The 23,264-nt window shown below is 38.7% G+C and overlaps 3 protein-coding genes across 3 annotated transcripts; 1 reads left to right on the top strand and 2 right to left on the bottom strand.

The window, feature by feature from the left end:
* Nucleotides 1–275: 275 nt before the first annotated feature.
* On the bottom strand, nucleotides 276–4,092 carry LOC117290189 (39S ribosomal protein S18a, mitochondrial-like). Its single transcript, XM_033771450.1, has 5 exons — nucleotides 3,815–4,092; nucleotides 3,155–3,186; nucleotides 2,608–2,709; nucleotides 2,027–2,150; nucleotides 276–1,262 (listed from the first exon to the last, which is right to left on the bottom strand). The coding sequence occupies exons 1-5, from the start codon at nucleotides 3,993–3,995 to the stop codon at nucleotides 1,171–1,173; spliced, it is 531 nt and encodes a 176-aa protein (XP_033627341.1). The 5' UTR covers nucleotides 3,996–4,092; the 3' UTR covers nucleotides 276–1,170.
* On the top strand, nucleotides 4,086–14,821 carry LOC117290168 (cryptochrome DASH-like). The gene is made up of 13 exons (XM_033771428.1): nucleotides 4,086–4,252; nucleotides 5,032–5,204; nucleotides 6,113–6,212; nucleotides 7,455–7,573; nucleotides 8,451–8,599; nucleotides 9,164–9,252; nucleotides 9,829–9,902; nucleotides 11,290–11,379; nucleotides 11,491–11,570; nucleotides 12,103–12,320; nucleotides 12,648–12,767; nucleotides 13,209–13,382; nucleotides 13,782–14,821. Exons 1-13 carry the CDS (start codon nucleotides 4,187–4,189, stop codon nucleotides 13,875–13,877), a joined length of 1,548 nt encoding a protein of 515 aa, XP_033627319.1. The 5' UTR covers nucleotides 4,086–4,186; the 3' UTR covers nucleotides 13,878–14,821.
* Nucleotides 14,822–14,877: 56 nt separating this feature from the next.
* Nucleotides 14,878–20,117, bottom strand: LOC117290177 (COA8 family protein CBG23705, mitochondrial-like). Its single transcript, XM_033771439.1, has 4 exons — nucleotides 19,941–20,117; nucleotides 17,099–17,329; nucleotides 16,631–16,694; nucleotides 14,878–16,070 (listed from the first exon to the last, which is right to left on the bottom strand). The coding sequence occupies exons 1-4, from the start codon at nucleotides 20,055–20,057 to the stop codon at nucleotides 15,895–15,897; spliced, it is 588 nt and encodes a 195-aa protein (XP_033627330.1). The 5' UTR covers nucleotides 20,058–20,117; the 3' UTR covers nucleotides 14,878–15,894.
* Between the last annotated feature and the right edge of the window lie 3,147 nt (nucleotides 20,118–23,264).

Genomic DNA, 23,264 nt, shown 5'->3' with positions numbered 1-23,264 from the left:
AGTTATCAGTGATGTTCTTGTGTGTCAAGTTTTAAAGGCAGTGGACACTATTGGTAATTACTCAAAATAATTATTAGCATGAAACCTTAAGTGGTAACGAGTAATGGGAGTATAAAACATTGTGAGAAACGGCTCCCTCTGAGGTGACGTTGTTTTCGAGAAAGAAGTAATTTTCCACGAATTTGATTTTGAGATCTCAGACTTAGAATTTGAGGTCTCGAAATCAAGCATCTGAAAGCACACAACTTCGTTTGACAAGGGTGTTTTTTCTTTCATTAATATCTCGCAACTTCGACGACCAAATGTGCTCAAATTTTCAAAGGTTTGTTATTTTATGCATTTTAAAGCCATGGATTCTTCAGACTTGATTTCATGCGCTAGGTTGTGGTTATTTCGCTGGATCAGCCGCGGAAATTGCCCTCCCCCAAGATTGGCTATCATGCGCACTAACCCATAGACTCGATTCAAGTCCTAGATTGCAATTATTCTTCTGCATCTCACCCACGAAAAACGCCCCCACATTATTAGCCATCACGTGCCCTCACTCCCAATCTAGGCTCAATGATGCAGGTTGATCACAAGAGGCACTGTTTGTAGCGGCTATCGGGACGACTAAAATGCCTATATCTAAGACTTGGTACCAATTCTAGCTAACCCATAATCTCATGTCACAAGAGGGCGCTACTTCAGGCAATACTGTTTTGGCTATCGGGTACCACAATCACATACTCGATACCAAGTCAAAGGAGTCTCAGAAAAGCAAACTTAGTAACTATAATATAATGGAGAGAAATCAACGAAGAAACTTCCTGTTTTAAATGTGGGACAAAAACCCATTTTTATTCCATCAAAAACTAATGCAATCAGAGAGGCTGAAAAAGACTAGTGAAGTTTTAGAAAGTAGAATTAGCTGTTCAAACATGTCAAAACTGCTTGCTTACTGAAAGGACATACCTATGATAAGGTAAAATCTTCACAGATACTGTAAAGGTATGTACCGTAAAGTCCAGACTTTACCAACAAAAGTTAAGTCTCCACATCCACTATTTTTCAATTGTTAACCAAGATAGATATTCTCTATTCAAAATGTGATTTTAATTGTGTTTTTTTACACACAATTATTTGCTGTACAGTATTTACAAAAATAGAACATAATAATTGTTCCTTGGATCAGAAGCGATTGAACTTGATTTTGGGTCTGATGTGAACTCCTGGCGGAATCCTCCCAGCATCCTTTGGAGGACGGTGATCGGGTAACAAGCCTGTGGGATTAAATGAAAAAAACAAAATATTGCTAAATTGTGATCACGTACCAAGGCTGTGGTAAATGTAAAGAGCAAATTGTGATCGGGTAACAAGGCTGTGGTAAATGAAAAGAGCAAATTGTGATCGGGTAACAAGGCTGTGGTAAATGTAAAGAGCAAATTGTGATCGGGTAACAAGGCTGTGGTAAATGTAAAGAGCAAATTGTGATCGGGTACCAAGGCTGTGGTAAATGAAAAGAGCAAATTGTGATCGGGTAACAAGGCTGTGGTAAATGAAAAGAGCAAATTGTGATCGGGTAACAAGGCTGTGGTAAATGTAAAGAGCAAATTGTGATCGGGTACCCAAGCTGTGGTAAATGTAAAGAGCAAATTGTGATCGGGTAACAAGGCTGTGGTAAATGAAAAGAGCAAATTGTGATCGGGTAACAAGGCTGTGGTAAATGTAAAGAGCAAATTGTGATCGGGTAACAAGGCTGTGGTAAATGTAAAGAGCAAATTGTGATCGGGTACCCAAGCTGTGGTAAATGATAAGAAATACGTTGTGATCTATGAGAAGTCAATCTGTTCAAGGTAGAAAGGGCCTCCCCTATAATGAAATGACAAAAATCCACCTTTCCCCCTCCCCTCTAAAAAAAAAACCCTACATAACAAAACAACAACCCCAAAACAAAGAACTACCTTACCTAACAAAGTTAGGTTTGTGAAAGCCGGCCTGTGGCTGTACATGGAATTATAAACTTTAATCCAGCTTAGCTACGTACCTGCTAAATGTGCTCTCTTGACACACTCTTGTATAAGCCTCTGCTGTTTCTTACACACTCCTGTGATCCTCCTTGGAAGCAATCCACCATCTGGTCTGATGAACTGACTTAAGATGAGAACATCCTATCATCAAAAATAAGGACAAAATACTCCTATCAAACTGTTTTAAATAAATAAAAACTTTCAAGATCAATCAATCAATCTATCAAACAAAATCTTTCAAGGTCAATCAATCAATCAATCAACAGCAGAGACAGCAAGGGTTCGTCGTGCCGATCTCCTGTGATTTCCTGGCGATTTCGCTAGGTTGGCTAAGTTGATGGGCTCAGGATGATTGAGGGCGGCCTCTAGATCTCTTCCAGCCAGGAGCTGGTGCTTGGCATCCCCTGGAGTTGGTGGCGGTGCTTAGAGCATTTTTAGCCAGACGAGCGACATGACCGGACTAGGTGGAGCAGCGGCGATGAATTAGTTGGTTGATGGGGGCAGACCCTAGCCTTTCAAGATGTAAACTAGAACTTTAATCAGTTTAACAGTAACAGGGTAACTCAACCACTTATTTGGCTACAGTCCATTCCCTTACCTTGTATGTGACACGTAGATTTCTACTGCAGATTGGACACGCCCTATGAGGATCCTCAGTTGGATAGAAGTTTTTTGGGGGATCCTTATACACGGCTTCAATCTGTTGCAAAATCAAAAAAAATATGCAAATTTAATGATGATTATTCATAACTTAGCTATGACCAGCAGCAAATCCAGATTTTCAAGATTGACATTGGGGGTTAACAAGTATTCTGTTTGTTTGTTTGTTTATTTGTTTGTTTGTTTGGTTGTTTTGTCCAATCAACAAATTGTTGATTGGATTTATTTTGCCTTGATACCATGTTCATTCATTTTGAGATCTTGGGATCGTAGAAACAAAGCGCATTCGCGACTGTGTATCGCAAACAAAGGTCTTCGACCTGACTGCAGTTACATTGATCTTTGGTATTATAATAAAATAAATGACATTTTCTCTATTAAAAGTTTTAATATACATACACAGAGACTGATCTTTTAAAGTCCTTGATTTTTTCCATCTAATTGGTAACTTGGGGTTAAGATTTTCAGCTCTAGTTAACACTTACTGTAGTTAGATTTCCATCAGTTGTTTCTGTCACTGTAAACAAAATGAAAATAAGAAAGAACGTGAAGTTCGTGAAAATATTGAATGAGAGCCCTTGATCCTCCCCTTGAGGCTCGACATGCTTGATGATCAGATCTGCTGGTAAATTTTGTCCCCTCCTCTTAAATTCCAAGTCAATCAGACCCTCACCTCCTCCTCCCCACACCCAAGACAGCTGGACATGGAAGGTAGATTATCGGCTGGCTGTGCATTTTCGCAATCAATGTGGGCGGCCAATCAATGCGAACTAGTATTATAATCACTAAAATCAGACTCACACTTTTCAAAGATTAAATGTGTTAAACTGTTCTACTATACTAATGTAGCTAAATGAATTGAATCGACAGATGACTGGAAAATCAAACAATCCCCAGTCTTTAATTTAAAATATTCTTGTTTTGATCAATAACAAACCCAACCCCAAGACTAAAAAACCTAGTTCTTTTAATATTATTTGTAAGTTACAATTACACTCATTGTAATCGTATTTTGTATACCAGTACCACACTTTAAATTGTAAAAAAAACAAAAATACAAAATGCGCCCTCTACTGCTACACTGCACAGTTTAATTTTTAACAAGTAACAAAAAAAAAGAATGGAAGTTGCAAGGAGATAGTTACCTTCCCTTCGTAACTTCGAACGTGTGGTTGAAGATGTTGAAAACTTCGCCACATTTGACAACAAAACTCTGGATATTCCACTACTTTGATTAATATTAAAATTAAAAAGAGTCGAGTGAAAAGGTGGTATTTCTCTAATTAATATAGAGCATGCCGCACGAAGAACGCTGCGAGTCGCCATTTTTAGAAGCTCAGAGGCTAGCCGCTAATTGGATCTAGATCTAGGCCTGAATATACGGCTTGCATTTGTAGGTCCAATTTGCGGCTGGTTTACATTACGTAAGCCGAGGCATGTCATACTCGTCAAAGAGTTACAAGAACTGAGTAAAAACACACAATTTTCGGCCATTGTGGCTCAGGAAAAACATCAAGATGTCGACCAAATTGAAGACTATCATATGCTTACTGAGAAATGACTTAAGGTATCATGATAATGAGGTGAGTAAGACTTGTGTCGGGCTGCAACAAAGTGTGCAACCTAAAAAAATAAAAATAAACTGCAACCTGCAACATCAGATCTGTACAGCGCTGGGGGGTCGCGCTGGGGATGTTGCTGGTCATAATGTTTAAAGGGGGCGGACCGGGGGGCGCTATCGGTTTTTCGTTTATTGCATACTTGTCCAGCTTTCCGAATTCCACCTCTCTACCACCTCAACAATTAAAATGACAGAACAGTGACGTGAGTGGTTTGTTGTTTGCAGTTTGATTCATTCAATTTCAAGTTTATTAATAATTTTATTTATTATTTTTTAAAATTTATAAAATTATAATAGTCTCATTTTCATCCTGCACGGTTACAACCTATTGCCTAGGCTAGGGATAGGCTATTATATTAAAAATACAATTAATTATTAATTAAGTCACACTTGCGGTTTTACAAATTATTGTATGATCATGTTGCCTGAGATCATGCAGATATTGAAAATCTTTTGTGACGTTTTTAAGGCAGTTGTGAGTTTAACTTTTATAGTTTAATCTGTTTATACTTTTATGTTTGGTATGGTTGAATTGAAGATTTTAAAAGGGGGCAAATCAGGAAACTTATTCAACTGATTGTTTGTACAAATATTTTTCTATTGTAAGTTATAGCTCTTGAATTTATGTTGAAATTATATTCATAAAATTACAAAATGTAAAATTTCTTATTAAGTTATAAATACACAGTTTCGGCCATCAGTCAGTTTTTTAATTTTTTTATTTTACGTCCTGATTTCTAGGTGTTACACTGGGCCCATCTGAATGCAGACTTTGTTGTACCGTTGTACTGTTTAGACCCTCGTCATTACAGCGGTACGTGGCATTACTCCTTCCCCAAGACTGGACCACATCGTCTCAAGTTCTTACTGCAAACCTTGCATGATCTGAAGGATTCCCTCAAGAGTGTTGGCAGGTGATAGGAATATTTATTTTATTACATAGAATCTTAGCAAAAATTTCATCCCCTTGATTAGACAAAATTCCCCAAAACTTCCTCACATCACAACTTCACTTTTATTTTCAGTATTAAATTTTCTGTCATTTAAAGGCACTATGGTGTTATTATTTAAAATAACTGTTAGCATAAAAGTTACTTGGTTACAAGCAATGGAGAGCTGTTGATAGCGTAGTTTTTGAGAAAGAGGTAATTTCTTACTCAAATATAAAAAGACTTCGGCTTTGGCATTTTATTATGAATTTGAAAGAACACAAAGTAATGCAACAAGGGTGTTTTTCTTAAATTATTCTCTTGCAAAATCAATGACCAATTGAGCCCGAGTTTTCACAGTGTTTGTTATTTTGTTATGCATTGTTTGGATTCATTCACCAAGTGAGAATACTGCATCTTTGACAATAACCAAAATGTGTCTGGTGCCTTTAACCCAGGTATGTCTGAAAGTGCTCATTGTTTTGTCTACCAATGTACATTGTATGCAGAGCTATGCTTGAAATAATAAGACCCATTTATTACATGGGGCCAAATCCCTAAACACTTTTGGTAATTGTCAAAGACCAGTCTTCTCACTTGGTGGATCTCAAAATATGCATGAAATAACAAACCTGTGAAAATTTGAGCTCAATTGGTCGTCGAATTTGTCCCTTACTGTTGATAAAGTAGCTCATGATTCATGGGGTCGATTTCACAAAGGGTAAGGTTAATAAAGGACATTTCCTTGGAGGTTTAAAATTTTAGGCTAGTCCTATAATAACACTAGTCTTTTAAATCTTTGTCAAATCCAGCCTTTCCCATAATTTAGAATATTTCCTGAAGGCTGCTTGAACACATTTTCTAAGCTTGTATTGATTTGATATCTCCTCCAGTGAACTGGTTGTCAGTAGAGGTGAACCTGAGAAAGTTATTACCAACTTGATCAGCCAGCTAGGTAAAGAGAACGTCAAAGCAGTAGCACTACAGCAAGAGGTTGGTGTAAACTGTGTGCCTTTAGACATTATAATCAATGTTCGTTAGATACCATTTGTATTTATTGATTTATTCACTGAAACTTATTATTGATCAGTGGATAGCCGCCGTTTACTTTTGTAGATCATGTGAAGTTTTTGTCGTGATCTGAATTCTAAATCTCTGTGAATGAAGATATATGTCATATAGTTTACCTGTAGAATTTTCAGCTTCATTAGCCGTCAATTTCTTTTTTAGAGAACAAAAAGTTAAAATCATAGAGCAATTTTCTTTATGAGAGCCGCTTTTAGTCCGTTGATGATAATTACTTTCGTCATGCCACAACTGAAAGGACAATAGCACCAAGGCATGAAGAAGTTGTAAATTTCTACTGGGGCATTTCAAGGGCACCAATGCAATGACCAGGGGGCATGGAGGCAATCGCCTCCGTTGCCTCCTTAAAGACACTGGACACTATTGGTAATTGTAAATGACCAGTCTCCTCACTTGGTGTATCTCAACATACATGTATGTATGAAAAAAACATACCTTGAGCTGAAAATTTGAGCTGAATTGGTCAGTGAAGTTGCGAGATAATAATAGAAGAAAAAACACCCTAAGAAGTTGTGTGCTTTCAGATGCTTGATTTCGAGACCTCAAAATCAAATCCTGGGAAATTACTTCTGTCTCGAAAACTACGTTACTTCAGAGGGAGCCGTTTCTCACAATGTTGTATACTATCAACAGCTCTCTATTACTCATTACCAAGTGAGGTTTTATGCTAATAATTATTTTTAGTAATTACCAATAGTGTCCACTAAGCTTGGGCGATATCACGATATTATCGAATATCGCGATATTAATTTGGACACGATTTCGATATCGGATGGATTTGGTTTTAATCGAAATATCGATATATCGCGATATATCGCAATATATCGCGATCATCGCAATATATCGATATATCGATTAAATACCGCGATGTATTTGCTAGCTGAGACATCTTGCACCTCATAGGTTTGAAGTAAAACCGGAAGAATAGGTCATTAGAACACCTCTCTTATGCCTGGACTGTCTTTTCTACAACTTTCACTTGGAGTTTTAAGACTGATTATATCGAATATCGCGATATATTGTCGGCGATATATCGTGAATAAAATAAATCGATATCGCCCAAGCTTAGTGTCCACTGCCTTTAAGTATCAGGCCTGCAAAGTGTAACGTATTGACTTACCAACAGGATTCTTCACATTTATATCTTAGGCAACTAGAGAGGAGACGGATGTAGAAAGAGCTGTAGAGAAATCCTGCCAGGTTCCCGTCCACAAAGTCTGGGGTTCAACTCTCTACCACAAAGAGGACATACCATTCAGAATACCACAGTAAGATCATGCTAGGCTAATACTACTGATAATACTATGTTCTTGTATAGCGCTTGATCACACCCTGAGGGGCATTTCAAAGCCAAGCCTGATACTTCAAGGAAGTAAGGCGAATGCCTCCCCGCCCCTTGGTGCCCTTGAAATGCTCTAGTATAAATTTAAAATTTCCTCATAGTGTATCCTAACGAAGCACACTCTACAGGCCTGCAAAGCACTCAGTTATCTTGTCCTGCAAGATTTGTGGAGCTACGTTTTTGAAGTATGAGACCTATTCCTTTAATAGCATTGTGTAATGGTCAGGCCTGTATGCTTCGTTTTTGAAAAGGCAAGGGCACCAAGGCTGTTTCTCTTAAGCAAAGGGCACCCTATGAGGAAATTTTAAATTTCTACTGGAGCATTTCAAGGGCACCAAGGCAATGGCAAGGGGCAACGGAGGCAATCGCCTCCGTTGCCTCCGTGAAGTATCAGGCCTGAATGGTGCTGTGGCACAATATGCTTACGATTAGACCAGGAACACATGGGGCGAACACCTTGTCTTTATGATATAAGTGCACTGGGTTCTTTACATGCATTACAGAACACACGACCTTCGGCTTTCAACCCATCCGAAGGACAAAGCAATAATGGTTGAGTGTCTGGCTCAAGGACATAAGTGCTACGACCGGGACTCGAACCGACAGTACACACATGACACTCTGCTGATAAAAAAACACCAGAGCTTGAGTCCTATGTTCTTATCCACTCAACCACTGTTGTGTAGATCGTTAGCATTGATGGTAAATGATTCTTAGGTGTGAGAGTCTGATGAAACATCACCCTCGGGGGCTACTTGTGTTAAATCCTGTTTAATGCCTTTAAACTGTTTTTTTCCTCCCAGATTACCAAATGTGTTCACAGAGTTCCGCAAGAGGACTGAAAATCAGTCAAGAGTCCGTCCAACGTTGTCCATGCCCAGTAGGCTGAAACCACTACCAACTGGTGTAGACCCAGGCTGTATACCTACAATGGAGGAGTATGGAATGAAAGGTAATGGGACCACAGAGGACGTAAAATCAATGGATCCCCATCTGATTGCATAACCCTGGTCCGACCATTGTCTGACCATTCCATATCATCTTCTGTGGTTTTGAATAATAAATAAACTTTACCTGCCTGAAATGTTAAATCATGTGGTGAATGTGAATATGCAGTACACTGTCAACCCTCCTACTGTATGACCATTCACTTCCATCCACTGTTTCTTTTAAATGATAGCTCAACAATTACAGCCTGCAATATTAAGTTCTGTGATGAATGCATCAGCACATCACAAGGTCAACCCTCCTACTTTTCTGACCATAATCGGTGCAGTTAAATTTTTTTTAAATGGCTGGTCACCTCACCGGGAATTGTTTTGAACATGACCAAGATTTATCCTAACTGCAAATCAATCGTAGTTGCTTAGTAAAGTATGATGTCACAATACAAATCACTATGATAATACTGACAATTTGGATTTTATTGCTTTGTGAAATCGACCCCGGGAGTAGCATGGATAAAGAAGTATCTTTGACTCGATTTCAAATCTAATCCTTCCTCTCCTCTATACAGAACCAGCCCAGGATCCACGTACTGCATTCCCTTATGGAGGTGGTGAGAGACAGGCCCTTGCAAGAATTCAACATTACTTCTGGGATCATGTAAGTTTAATGCTCTTCACATAAAACCTTCAGTACTTCATTTAAGACAGCTGCTTAGTGAACCAGACATTCAATTCAATTCCATTCAGTTTATTATAAACACCACGTTAAAAAATATGAAAATTGCCTTCTCGTGTGCATCAACGATAAATATCACAAAATTATTAACGTGACAGGAAACTACATGTGTATAAAAAAATATAAACGGGACAAAATACACAGTGTATTTTACTGCCTGGTTTTATTAAACATTGTGAGAAAAGGCTCCCTCTGAAGTATTGTAATTTTTGAGAAAGAAGTAATTTTTCACTATAATATTTGAATTGAATTTGAGACCTCAGTTGAGACCTTAGCTGAGGTCTCAAATTCAAGGCATCTGAAAGCACACAACTTGTGCCACAAGGGTGTTTTTTCTTCCATTATTCTCTCGCAACTTTGACGCCCAGTTGAATTAAATTTATTTTGTGCATATGTTGTGATACACAAAGTGAGAAGACTGGTCTTTGACAATAACCAAAGGTTTCCAGTTCCTTTTTAGTTGAATGTTAATGGCTGCATATTGTGTTTGTCTTAAAGGACTATATAGCGTCATACAAGGAGACTCGTAACGGACTAATAGGCCCCGATTATTCCACCAAATTCTCCTCTTGGTAAGCTAAACCTACCCAGGCTTGTGCCATTTATTTCAAATCCAATATTTTGCTCCACAAAATCGTGGACCATGGGCCGATTTCACAAAAATCTTCGATTGATCGTAACTGCAAATCAATCATAGTTGCTAAAAGTTAAGTGTGATGTCACAATGCAGATCACTATGGTGATACTGAAAATTTGTCTTGCGATGAGTTTGATTGCTTTGTGAAACCGGCCCCAGGTCAGATCACAAAGTAAACTGGGAAAAGGAAAACCACACGAGGCATACATGTATGTGTGTGAATCATTAAATTCTACTTTTAGATTGTAGTTCCAACCATGTTCATTTAATAGTAAATGCTTTTAAAGCCCGAAGTGCCCCTTCCAAAGGCAATGTGCCCCTTTAAAGTAACATGCCCTGTATTAGTCCAAAGGAAGTCTTAGTAGCCCACAACATTATGGAATATTTCTACATTGAGTCTTGTCTCATGATCGTTTGAGTTGTTATTGATTAAGCTTGGGCGGTTCCAGAAATTTGGGGCCCGGTTCCGGTTCCGAAAAAAAGCTCGGTTCTGAGACATACCCGGTTCCAATTCAATATAAAACATAAGCCGCCCGTCCCGAGCTCACACACATACAATTGAGCCGATCTGTTTTAACTGAAAATAACCAAGTTAATCAGACATCGGTCCCGAGCTCACACACACACAATTGGAGCCGATCTATTTTTAACGAAAATACCAGAATACCCACCCCAAGTCAATCAGACATCGTGCCACCGAGCACCTATTCTCCCTGCATTTAAACAAGTCTTTGATTTAGCCGGCAGTACGTCCGTTGTGTAGCAGAGTACGTCCGTAGTGCAGTACGTCCGTAGTGCAGTACATCCGTAGTGCATGCAGTGTGTCGTCTCTGTACATACAAGTGTACATGATGTACATGCATACAGTACTTGTGCATGGGGCAAGCTTTTATGAATATGGATATATCGGCAGCCAATCACAACGTGCTGTCTATTTGGACTTTGGACTCTGTACATGTACATGTATATGCATGAGATATACATGTATAGATGCCTATGCATTGGAGGGGGCTGTGCACTGTGTATGCAGCCACACGTGATAGTTGATACTCATGTCGGCTTGAAGCCTTTGCACACTGTATCTGCGGTCACCGCTTTCAACATCAAGCCTCAATTTTTAGAGCCGGTTCGTCGCAGGATCGGCTCCACAGAGCCTTTTATAGTTGGGACTCGGTCTTTTAAAATCGGAACCGACAAAAGCGGGTACCCGGTTCCACAGAAGAGTGGAACCGCCGGTCCGGTTTTCAATTTGGAACCGGGTAGAACCGGGTAACCGAAGGAACCGCCCAAGCTTATTATCGATTTGTCTTTTCCATTCCCAGGCTGGCTCTAGGATGTCTATCACCGCGGAAAATATATGAAGAAATCAAGAGATACGAGAAGGAACGAAAAACAAACCAATCAACTTACTGGTATGTATAAGCTGAGGTGACTTTTAGATAAACCTTGGAAAAGGAGTGCATCACAAAACCAAACTTTACCTCCTTTAAACTGTCCAACCTTCTTTCTTTGTTGTGATTCAGGGTGATCTTTGAGCTGCTCTGGAGGGATTATTTCAAGTTTGTGGCCCTCAAATTCGGGGATCGTCTCTTCTACCTTAGTGGTAAGTTTGCAGAGAACTAGCTGTGCCACCATCCGGGGGTAAAAAACAAAACACTAAGAGTAAGACCCTCTCATAGGGTCTTGATATTGAGACATACAACATTGATTTCTACACCATGCAAAGCTTCAATTCTTTTTTTACACTTTCTTAGCAGAGCTGCAAACATTTCCTGATTCTGCAGAATTTGATTTGAGAAAACGTCCTGACTATCAAGACTTTTTTTCCTACAATGTTGAAAGTAATTCTAAATATCTCTCTGAATTGTTGTACAAAATCTTCCTGATTGCAAGATACAAATCATGGCTGCTCTGCTTAAGGTCTGGTTCCAAGTTCCAGGTTGAGGCCGTGTCTGAAACAGTGACTTCGGCTACAGCTACAGCTAGATTGACGTGCCTGCCTGTTCTTCAACATTGGCCGACGCACTGATCTAGCCGTAGCTGTAGCCAAAGTGGCTGTTTCGGACACGGCTTAGCATTGACTCTCAAACCCATGAGTAAAGCCAATTACCTAATCTGTTTGGTTGACCCTTCAGGCCTTCTAGGTAAACACAGGGAGTGGCAGGAGAACCAGAAGCTTTTTGACGCATGGCGAGAGGGTAAGACGGGGGTACCGTTTGTAGACGCCAATATGAGAGAGTTGGCTACCACTGGGTTCATGTCCAACAGAGGCAGGCAGAACGTGGCAAGCTTCCTAACTAAAGATCTTAAACTGGACTGGAGGCTAGGGGCAGAATGGTTTGAACATCTGCTGGTAAGTTTGGACCAAATAAAATATATGTTTTTATTACGTATCAATTTCATCAAGTCTTACTGGGTTGTAGGCCCAAATGACAACTGCTTCTCATTGAGGCATGCATTCCAATCTTATCCCAGTCCAAACATTTATGCATTGAGTGACATAGGAGAGGAGGACATTGGAGGATTGAGCCCATTGGTATAGGCAAAAAGGCCTGTATAAGCTCCCAATCCCCCCCCCTTGCCCCCCCCCCCCCCCTCTGGTTACGCCATTGAAACAAAGTAATTTTGTTTATAGTCATTTTGCATGAATGTCCTTTTTATTTTATCATTTGATTGACAGATTGATCATGATGTATGCAGTAACTATGGCAACTGGTTATACTGCGCTGGTGTTGGCACTGACCCACGACCAGCCAGGAAGTTCAACATGGTCAAACAAGGACTAGACTACGATGCACAGGTATATTTTAAATGTAGAGCTAGATTTAAAGTGCCCTCTGCCAGTTTAAAATGCACACGTTGTTTGAAGCCTGCCAGGTTAGGCATGTGATTAGTGACTCCTGCCATCCTGTAAGCTTGGGACTCGCACATGCAAAGACGTTTGCACAAACACTCACTGGATTATGTGGCTGTTGTGGCCGGGCGGATAAGAGCACTGAACTCAAACTGAGAGTTCAGTAGAGTGTGGGTTCGAATCCTGTTTGTGACACTGAGCAAGACACTCGACTATAATTGCTTCTCTCCACCTAAGGGTAAATGGGTACCTGCGAGGGCAGAGTTGGTTCTTGTGATTGATTTAGCAGAGTAGCAGGAATTAATTATGGCCCAGTGACCAGGGGTCATGCTGTTGGAAGCACACTGTAAAAAAAACACCACTAATATTGATGTTCTTGTTCCACAGGGTGACTACATCAGAAGCTGGATACCTGAACTACAAGCTATTAAGGGAGGAGCCATTCACACCCCCTGGGCCCTCAGCAGCTCTATGCTAATGAAGTGCGAGGTGACTTTGGGACACACCTATCCCATGCCGGTTGTCAAAGCTCCAGAATGGGCAAAGCATATCAGAACTCAGGTTGGTGTGTTACATACAATACCAAAAGCTGTTCAATTCTTGCTTCAACAAATATCTGCCCGAGTGGTCAGTTGTCCACAAGTTACCATTTTATGTCGGTATCATTAATTCTTTTACCTTATTTTTTTCCCCATAACTTTTCAGCACTCAGGGCAATACATTTTCTTTGAGAATATCAATGTCACAATGAAACCCTGCTTTGACAAAGGCAAGACAAAGGTTCTTATGGGATTTTCTTCTCTTTTCAGAACAATGTGAGTTCTGCATTCACCGTGAATTGCAAAATATCATTTGTGTTTTGCCCATTCACCGATTTCACCTGTGTTTAATTGGGTTCAAACTAATCACCTTGTCTCAATTGAATTCTCATGTACTTCATTTTATCTCGTCTGATTTTAGGAAAGAGGAAAAAGCGGCAGAGGCCCCGAGCAGAGACAGCAAACCCGAGGCGTAGACTTCTACTTCTCAAGTTCCAGTCAAAAATACAAGAAATAAAGAGGTTATACACCAACCTGTGGGCTCAGGTTTATGAAGCTGCTTGAACTTAGCACAACAAAATGCTTATCCCCAGTTTGCAATTTAAAGCACACATGGGTGGTCTGTTTTTCACTGGAATACATCGACTAGTCAAGCTGTATTCTGTTGACAACAGGGTTAATGTTAACATTTAGGGGGCATAATGTTGCAATTGTTATACCTCACTGCAAACATTATTGTTTTATCGAACAAAACCTACCAATATCGATGAGATACTCTAAATTATGGAGGTAATTCGGAATTTGACTAGGGACAGTGCTTTAGGGTTAAATCGATTTAGTTGGTACTAGCTAATAAAACCATGCAGCATTTGGCATACAACAGGCATGCACCTCCATGCTCTGCTTCATTTACCCTGTACAAAGAGGGACAAGGTAACTGGAGTCCATGCTCAAAATCTCCCCTTTTTGGGGGGGATCGTTGTGTTATCCTCAATTCCGGATCTTTACCCTTATGTTGTACCAACAAAGAATAAATGCAGGTTTAAGAATCCAGCATGCCATTGCCCATCTTCTTCCATCGCCTACAATAGCTTTTACTGGCCTTGCATGTACTTCTGACCAAGATTCGAACCTATTCACGGTGGAAAATATGATTTTGGAAGGTTCAAGGAAAGTCTGACAAATAACGTGCACAGTAATGTATTAAGACAGACGTGAAGTTGTTATAGTGTTCAAAGTAGCTATTAAACAGTACTTCATTCATCCTTATTATTTAGTGTTCAAAGTAGCTATTAAACAGTAGTTCATTCATCCTTATTATTATGTCAGGGTAAGCATTTTGGGTTTTTTATTCAACTCTTTTGTGCTGATTTATATTTCACCATTATTTTGTTGCTTTTCCAAAAACATTTTTGTGTACAATATTTATTGTTTTCCCTTATTATACTATTAGTCTTAACATTATATTTAAAATCATTGAATACTGTAATTAACAAAAGCAATGATTGACACGACAGTTGAAATTATTATTGCAAAGTTTAATCATAGAAAGTTTTCATTCCGTTCCAATCTTACGACGATTTCAGTCAAGCTGAAAAACAATCAAAACCAAATAATTAAAATGTACATTAAAATACTGGTACAGCAGTTTTGGAAAGTATTAAAGGACCATTGTTGACTCAACCAAAACTCTTCTAATGTGTCAAACTTTATGGAATATCCAAATATTGGACGCATATATTTGATGATAGGCATCATGTTTTGTCCTTGGAAAATAGAAGGCACCTTGTTATCGAGTGCAAGTGTCTAATAGTAAAATGTAATTGTAAGCATGTAGTGAGATTCAATAGGCTTTTCATGCTTTTTAAATCACAGGTTTTTAAATGTTCCCACAAGGATTTAAAAAAAAAAAAAAAATAGAGTAAAATTACGAAGAATATCCTGCCTGACATGGCAGCATCGACGCTGACTTCAATGGCGGCACATGATCTCTTAAAGTGTAGATGGCTTTCTCCCCATCCTGGGTGCAGGCTGGCAAAGGCAGGAATGGTGGGAGCCCAACAAACACCTCAATGCACTAGTAAATATAAATGAGTCCTTTCGCGAAACATCATGCAGCAATCTCCCATGAAGACCCCCGGGTCAAGTGCAGCTATCTTCACAATGGTTGGGGAAACATCCACTTTGTTCTCTGCAAGATCAGGAATGAAAACTCGCGAGCAAGCCATCGCGGTGCCCTCATATATATATTAGTTCTCATCATCCACAAAAGGCCAGGCCGAACTGGATGATCATATCATAGATTCATTATGACCAAACAAAGTTACCCAAGTTGGTGTGATGTTGCTGTACTAGGACGCCTTGCCGACTATAGAATTCAGAATGGAGATGTAGGACTTCTCAAACCAACAAAAGAACTGGTTCCATTTGCATTGTACGACAGCACGATACTCTATGAGATCATTTTCAAAGTACACTCTGCTGTTCTTAATTAACTTTGTACACAAAACTGCCTCGTACTAAACATGCTTTATTCAACTTAACGGTTTTCTGAAACGTCTTTGAAGAGCAACTTTGAATGCTGGCCACAAGAGGGCAGTGTTTCGTCTGTACCAATCCCGGTTATACTGCTTCAGAATCTGTTGATTTTCTTGAAGGAATTCCTTGTAGAACTCTGCCATTTCATCAGCGCTCAACACTCGCCTGGCCCCTGTAATAAAATAATAGTAGACGTTAAGACTTTTTGCAGAGTGGAAGAAACAAAGTTTTGTTGTTTGATTCATGTGAATACCTTGGGTGCAGTCTGGTTTAATGAGCATGCTCAGAGGTGCAACTACACAAATGGGGGGGACTGCGCTTTACTGTATAGTTGCTTATTGTCACCTCGGGGTTTGTATGGGTACTTTTGAGGACAGAAGTTGATTTTGTGTTTTAAAAAAGTCCTTCAGAGCTCCTCGGCAGCCCAGGGGTCGATTTCACAAAGAGTTAGGACTCGTCTTATCTCGAGTTAGGACGAGTAACTCGTCCTAACTTGGGATTAATCTTAGGGTCTGCATGCTACAGTGCAGGGTTGGGACTCGTCCCAAGTTCTAAGATTTGTCGTCTTAAGTTAGGAAGAGTTTTGTGAAATCGACGGCAGGGCTGTTTACTCCCAAGAGTCCCAACAGAGCTGAGAAAGATATTAGCCCAAAGACCAGGGCACTATGTACATTGTGTAAAGCCCACTGAACCATTGTGATTACGCTATTTAGAACTAGTTATTATCTTTACCATCTTCATCTAACAGACCACCTCCTTTACTTTCAAGCACCTTCTTAACAAAATGTTCCTTTGCCTGAAAAAGAAAAAAAGGGGGCTTAGTAGACGTTTTTGCTACAAGGCACATAGTGACATAGTCACCCACAATTACTGAAAATCTACTCGTAATTTGACGAAAGTGTCAAACGACATAAACCTGTGGCTGCCTAATGCGCCGTAGCACCTTGTAAACCCTTATAAGGTGCTAAATAATTGGGTCTCAGAATTCATCACTGCAATAACCTATCTTTCTGAAAGTTTGTATATACTCAGCGCCTTGAGTACCTTGTTTGGTAGATACGTGCGCTATATAAGACTTTGATATTATTATTATTATTATTATTATACAATTTGAAGGATAACAAAATACAACTATGATCAAACTCCACTAAAAATAAGCCGATGTCTCTTCCATACTCTCTAAACATCTAGACTGTTCACCTCAATGAAGTTCTGGTTATGCCGGGCCCAGAAGGTGTGGTTCCAGACATAGATCTCCTCTCTCATTTCTCGATACGCCCTCTCTGTTTCTGTTTCATTGTCTCTCTCGGTGAAACGGATCTGCCGCAGATTGGAGCGTTTATCAACTGGACCGATCCAATCTCGATCTGGCTTACTTGGTGGTTCACTCAGGTATATCGTTGACTGCGATTCACCATTTTTCTCCTCATTCTTAAAAAAAAGAAGAGGTTGAATGAGACTGGCAATCCAATCTCCTTTCGTTGAAGGAAGCCAAATGAGGTCATATTTAATTATAAAACTTGATCTAAATTGACCAGTAATAGTTCAAATAGAATACGTAAACATTGGTTATTAACGCTTTGAAACCGTGTTAAATAAAGCGCAAAAAGAACACATTTAACTGTTTAATTTTTTAAGTTTAAAAAAGTGACCTTGTTAGGCAGTTTCATCAAAATTTGAAGTTGCTCTGATCAAACTGATTTTGATTTCATGTTAAAGGGCATTACATGCCATTTAAAATGAGGGGTCTCCCAAGGTCTTGGGAATTTTAGAACAAAAGTTATTGCACAATTTATATCGTCAAATTTGACCCTTTTTGATGGAAAATATTGCAAGCACAATTTGTGACCATACATGAACATGTACGTGTATATGCGTATACACAGTATAGGTTTATTAACAGAATACTTTGGTTACTTGTTATAGAAACTTATTTTAAAAGTAGTTTTAAGGAGCTCGCTCAACTTTGAGTTATGATGACCTTGCGATTAGCAAGTGAGTAGACCTAATTAAATATTCAAAATGGCTGCCATTTTGTATTAAACAAGTACAGTTTTGTAACAATTCGCAGGTTTCATTTTGCGATGGCAAGTTTGCGTGAGTATAACAGTTTCATTTATTCTTACAAGTAAACAAATTAAATGTAAATGAAATCATTATTGTCATTACAAGCTACTTAAAATTTAAACGGCCTCCAAATTTCTAAAATGACTGCCAAATTGGCCGCAAAATGTACAAGCCTTTAAAAATGGCCGCCAAGTTTTAAAAAATGGCCGCCAATTTTAAAAAAGGGCTGTGATTTGAAAGGCTCAAAAGTAATTTAGTTATCAACACAAGATTTATCAATTCTTTTCTCCATTTTTTGTTCCAGATATTCTGTACGGACTGTTGAAGGTGTGCACTTCATACTAATGGTAGACATTGGACACAACAGTCGCTGCTTCCTCCAAAGTCTGTCACGTCAGATTGTTTTCCCATGTGTGGCAAAGTCTCCACATGAAGTTGAATTTCCGATTTGAAGGCTGCAAATTGTTAAATAAAAAAATATTAAAAATTATTGTAGTATGTGTTGTACTTGTGTTTCTAAATAAACAGACAGAGTAGAGAAAAAAGAAGTTAATGTACCTGCCAAAATCGAATACATTATACAATAAAATAACCCCCCCCCCCTCAGTCTCAAAAAAAAAAAAAAAAAAAAAATCTTCTACAAAATTATTATCTGGAAGATTTGTATTTTTTAAAGCATTTTGGTGCAAAAAATCGTTTAAGAATACCAACAGTGAAGAAAAGTTTCTCAATCATCCTGATATTCATCAATTCTGATCAGCACGATTCTAATTTACTGCATTATTTACCACTTCATTATATATCCCCTATTTACTATAATGGAATGGTCCACTTTGGAAAATTCGGCGTAAACCTTGAGCATAAACTTGGACTATTCCATTAATATGATGGGAAGCCTTAAATGATATTTTAAAATTGTTTACTAAAATGTATCTCTAAATTTCACATAAAAATGTTTAAATTACGTAAACAAATCTTTAAAAATAAGTTTAGTCTTGTTCTTAATCATTTAAATGCTGAAATAAAGAAATTCTACTTACCCTGATTGACGCCGGATTCGTCCAGTTTTCCGCGGTGTTTTCGTCCCCGACCGCACACACCGGGCATCGTCGGGGCCCAAAATTTCAACCTGGGACACTTTTCACACAGCAGTGATTGATGTATCTAGGAAAACAAACCTATGGTGCATCTGTTTCTTTAGGTTTCAAGCTACGTCGAGACCATCCACTGCATCGTTTTTTATGTCAAAGTTGGGCAACCAAAACTGACGCGATCGGCAGAAAAATGCAGTTTTAACCAAGCCTGTAAGTCTTGAAAAAACTTTCATCATCGGGATTTTTTTTCGTAGACAACGGCAATATTTATGAATGAAACCAAGATGGCCTCCACCAGCTGATAACCGGTTCACATTCTGCAGAAAACAAGATCAATCCGCAGACACCCTGCAGAAAGCTATCGGCGAGTTTCAGGTTGCATGTTTGCGAGTTCCCGGATGTGAGTACTTCGGTCACAAAAACGCTACGCCAAAAAGCATATCGCGAAGCGCGCCACCAGCGGCGGCTCGCTTGATACTGCGTTGTATTTTTTGTAGAGTCCATCATGCAGACAAATATTACATTGGCACTGGCATGGCAGGGACTGGCCATGTATTACTATTAATTATTGGGCATTATTTATAATAAAACAGTTGTTGCCACAACTTCCACATAAATTTCAAGAGTACCGCTGTTTTCCTATACTATTTACTAATAATTCTTAATATTTATAAATACAATACAAATTTTAAAAAGAGCACAGCAATTTTGACTCAATAATAATATGACATGAGATGTATCCCTTTCTTTTTAATTTATTTTATAAATTTTAATATCAAAATAGCCTTGTTATTTCGGTGATTTTTAGTTTCCAGTTCCACACAATCATGACAATTCATTCAAAAACGAAATCTTTGGTTGGTAATTGGTTGGTTGCTTACCTTATTCTGGTTCTGTGCAGTAGCCAGCTGTCTGCTCATCATCAATGCCCATGGCGAACGTCTCGAATACTTTATTTGCTTGAAGGAACACTTGCAAACAGTTATTATTTTGAACATTTTGATATTTATTATGAAGGCCGTGTTGCAAGGTGATGCATTGATTGCATGCAGTCGACACAATCGTTAGCAGAGATGTACATTTACCTCTTACCTAAATGATTTCTTAAACCTAATTTCATTGGTCAAAATTATGCGCTTATAATAGGGTGTGTTCAATAAATTGACCAATAACATACTGCCATAAATAGCAACTATACAGTCTGGTTCCTTAACAGAATGTATGTACTTTACGTACTTGTATGATGCCCCAGACTATTGCACTTACCATTTTAGATCTACAGAGGGCGGGCGTTTTTTTCGCCACGCACGACATTTAAAAAGTGTGGAAATGTGCGAGGAGTTGAAGATGGTTGAATAAACTGAGCTCATCTCCCTTGCAAAACTTATGGTCGGGGTAAGTCAAACATAATCTTAATGTCGGGCATATGATTTGAACAGTTAGTAGTGAAAATGTTAATTCCCTTGTGAACTTGCTTGGTGCGAATTTTTTATTAACAATGTTTGTCATGTTTGTCACGTAAACAAAGCGTACGTGGGCCCCTGAACCTAATTATTTAATTTAAGTCCGTTTGCTTTGTTTTTTATTAGGCTTAGGCCTATATTATTATTTGTTTTAACTACATTTCTCATGAGACTATGTAGGAAGAAAACCTACATGGTGAGGCTCACTAGTTAGAGTGAAAACACCCCCACCTCTGTCTGTGGCGTGATGCGTCTCGTTGTGAAGTCAAAGTAAAGTTCAAACTCGACCACCATGCAGTCCATGATTGATATATGCACAAACAAGCGAAAAAGCACACACACAATTTATTTGTCACTTTTTCGTCGAAGAAAAGAGTTTAACGCACGGCAAGGACAATGCGCAAGCGCGACACCTGCATACCGGCACTACGGACCAATCAAAACCATACGTCACCGCACAGGTGTTTGGCGCAACACAAGAGGGCGTCATTTGTATTAGTATTGGCTGCGCAGCAGGAATGTTGGTATTTACTTTATTGTCATTGGCAAGGAGAATGTCTTTTATGTTATCAATATTGAGGTTTTGTGGGTTTCCTCAATACATTATTGTTGAATTGCTACAAACAGCTAATCTTGGAATTCAATTAGTTAGAGCACACCAAATTACATTCCTGTGCTTGTATAGTCCTACTGGTAATTTTGTATAATCCTAATGAACCTTCCTGGACCGTTTCAAGCAATGACCATTTTAGGGGCCCATGTCGTGTATCTGGCCTTATTATTCCAAACGCTCTGTACTTGCGTGTGTGGACTGTGGACCCTATATGCCTTAAAACCACAATAATAACCTTACGTGGATCTCGGAGTGCGTACAAAATCAAACAGATCGTTTTTGTGTATGTACGCCATGACTCCCAAAATACAAAAATAAGTGAAAGTATATGGGTCGGGTGAATACCTTACTGGCAGAGACTCTGTTTCATAATGGTCAGCATCTGTTCATGTCCAGTACCTGTTCATGACCTTTACATTATTCCCCTTCGCTGCTTCGCAATCTAAAAAAGAATTCACGTGTAGGCCTATACAATTTGTTGTGATTACTTATAATAATTTGGCAGTCCTTGTAAAATGTAGGTCTCCCAGATTTTTAAATCGAACCAGGCTGAATGCAGACGTCTTTTCCTTTACGGTTTGTTTCATTAAAAGCACCACCCGAGTTTCTGAAAACCAATTTTTCAAGATTCTTGCAGTAAACAACTGGAATCGTAGTTCAATTTTTAAAAGATAGCTTAATAAATTTTATGCACATTTTTTTACCCTTTCGGTAATGTTTGTATAAAAGTACAAGCTCCCATTGGGAACAATAATCGGCTCTCGAATATTTTTTTGTAAGGATAAAATGGACACAATAGCTTTTCAAGGCTTTTATCTGACTCAATGCTCGAACTAATTAAATGCGAAGGCGTTAGTTTTCGACAATATCAATATTAATGATGAATAAAATACAGTTTCCGTTGTGTTTGCTAATTGGTATGAGCTAAATTATTTCATCGTCATGCTTCAATGAAATAATCTTTACAAACAAATATTCGAGAGCCGATTATTGTTCCCAATGGGAGCTTGTACTTTTATACAAACATTACAGAAAGGTTAACAAATTGTGCATATTATGTATTAAGCTATCTTTTAAAAATTGAATTACGATTCCAGTTGTTTACTGCAAGAATCTTGAAAAATTGGTTTTCAGAAACTCGGGCGGTGGCATGCAGGGACTAGAGGGTTAAGTGATTGATAAGAAAGAACAGAGCAGTAACGTACTCTGTGTATTCTTCCTTCAACTCTCTTCGAATGATACAAAGGTCACCATTGACTCTTTACTTATATTAATTTATTTCCTAATCGACAAGGCAACTGATCGATTTGAATAAAAAGAAACGGATGCAAAAGCGTTTCACAACACCCTACCTACAATCAATTAAGGAACTTTACGGAGAAAAAAATGTTACAGATTTACATAAAACTTACACGGTCTAATGATGATGATAGTAGAAAACATCACTTGCAATATTTCTGTCTGAAATGTCATTGTTTGTTGAGGAACAAACACAACCAATTTCCCGTTTGGAGTTTATCGCTCTGTGAGCGTTTTATTCATTTTGTTTAAGTCGATGTAACGCAAAATAATAATGTGTAATCGGTTTTCACTATTTTCTAGTGACCCATCAGATGGCTGATCCAATTTCTACCGACCCAATATCAAACATCAGTTTATGTATATTAATGGTGGATTATATCAAGTGCTCACACTGTCAGCAACTGTTTGTTAGCCTTAACACCCTGTAATGTTCATTTTAGTAATAACGTCCGATGAGTTCACAACAGGGCTACTTTTTAAACGGTTCTGCTTACCGTAAAATGAAGAACCTGCGAAAACAAAAGCGGGGTCAAGTGTGTTTCACAGTTTCTCAGGTATTTTAGCCGTGTTCGCGTACGTATAGGCACTCTTCGTGTACGTAGCTAACCACCTGTATTTGTGATTTACACTTGTTAATTATACATTGAGCGATTTACTTACACCGTTGCATGCAAATCCAACTCAATTGCTGCATCGGAAAATAATAATGAGCATAATGATCGTGCAAGAAATTTTGAAAAACGAATTGTTTCTGTTTTCCCAGCATCATCAATATTATTTTTTTTTGTTCGTTGTAATGTGCTTAGTGGAAACAGGATGTCAGCTGT

This window comes from Asterias rubens, chromosome 1, assembly GCF_902459465.1.
Source record: "Asterias rubens chromosome 1, eAstRub1.3, whole genome shotgun sequence".
In the NCBI taxonomy this organism is placed as follows: domain Eukaryota; kingdom Metazoa; phylum Echinodermata; class Asteroidea; order Forcipulatida; family Asteriidae; genus Asterias; species Asterias rubens.
This window is presented reverse-complemented; position numbering and strand designations above follow the sequence as displayed.

What these genes read in the sequence shown, in the direction of transcription:
- LOC117290168 (XM_033771428.1), top strand. Translation starts at nt 4,187, where the DNA reads ATGTCGACCAAATTGAAGACTATCATATGCTTACTGAGAAATGACTTA. An exon ending in ATACCATTCAGAATACCACA is followed by an intron (nt 7,574 to 8,450) that starts GTAAGATCATGC and finishes TTTTCCTCCCAG; the next exon opens with ATTACCAAATGTGTTCACAG. An exon ending in TCGTCTCTTCTACCTTAGTG is followed by an intron (nt 11,571 to 12,102) that starts GTAAGTTTGCAG and finishes TTGACCCTTCAG; the next exon opens with GCCTTCTAGGTAAACACAGG.
- LOC117290177 (XM_033771439.1), bottom strand. Translation starts at nt 20,057, where the DNA reads ATGTTCAAAATAATAACTGTTTGCAAGTGTTCCTTCAAGCAAATAAAG. An exon ending in CTGCACAGAACCAGAATAAG is followed by an intron (nt 17,330 to 19,940) that starts GTAAGCAACCAA and finishes CTTTTTTTTAAG; the next exon opens with AATGAGGAGAAAAATGGTGA. An exon ending in ATAACCAGAACTTCATTGAG is followed by an intron (nt 16,695 to 17,098) that starts GTGAACAGTCTA and finishes TTTCTTTTTCAG; the next exon opens with GCAAAGGAACATTTTGTTAA.
- LOC117290189 (XM_033771450.1), bottom strand. Translation starts at nt 3,995, where the DNA reads ATGGCGACTCGCAGCGTTCTTCGTGCGGCATGCTCTATATTAATTAGA. An exon ending in CTGATGGAAATCTAACTACA is followed by an intron (nt 2,710 to 3,154) that starts GTAAGTGTTAAC and finishes ATTTTGCAACAG; the next exon opens with ATTGAAGCCGTGTATAAGGA. An exon ending in ATCTACGTGTCACATACAAG is followed by an intron (nt 2,151 to 2,607) that starts GTAAGGGAATGG and finishes TTTTGATGATAG; the next exon opens with GATGTTCTCATCTTAAGTCA.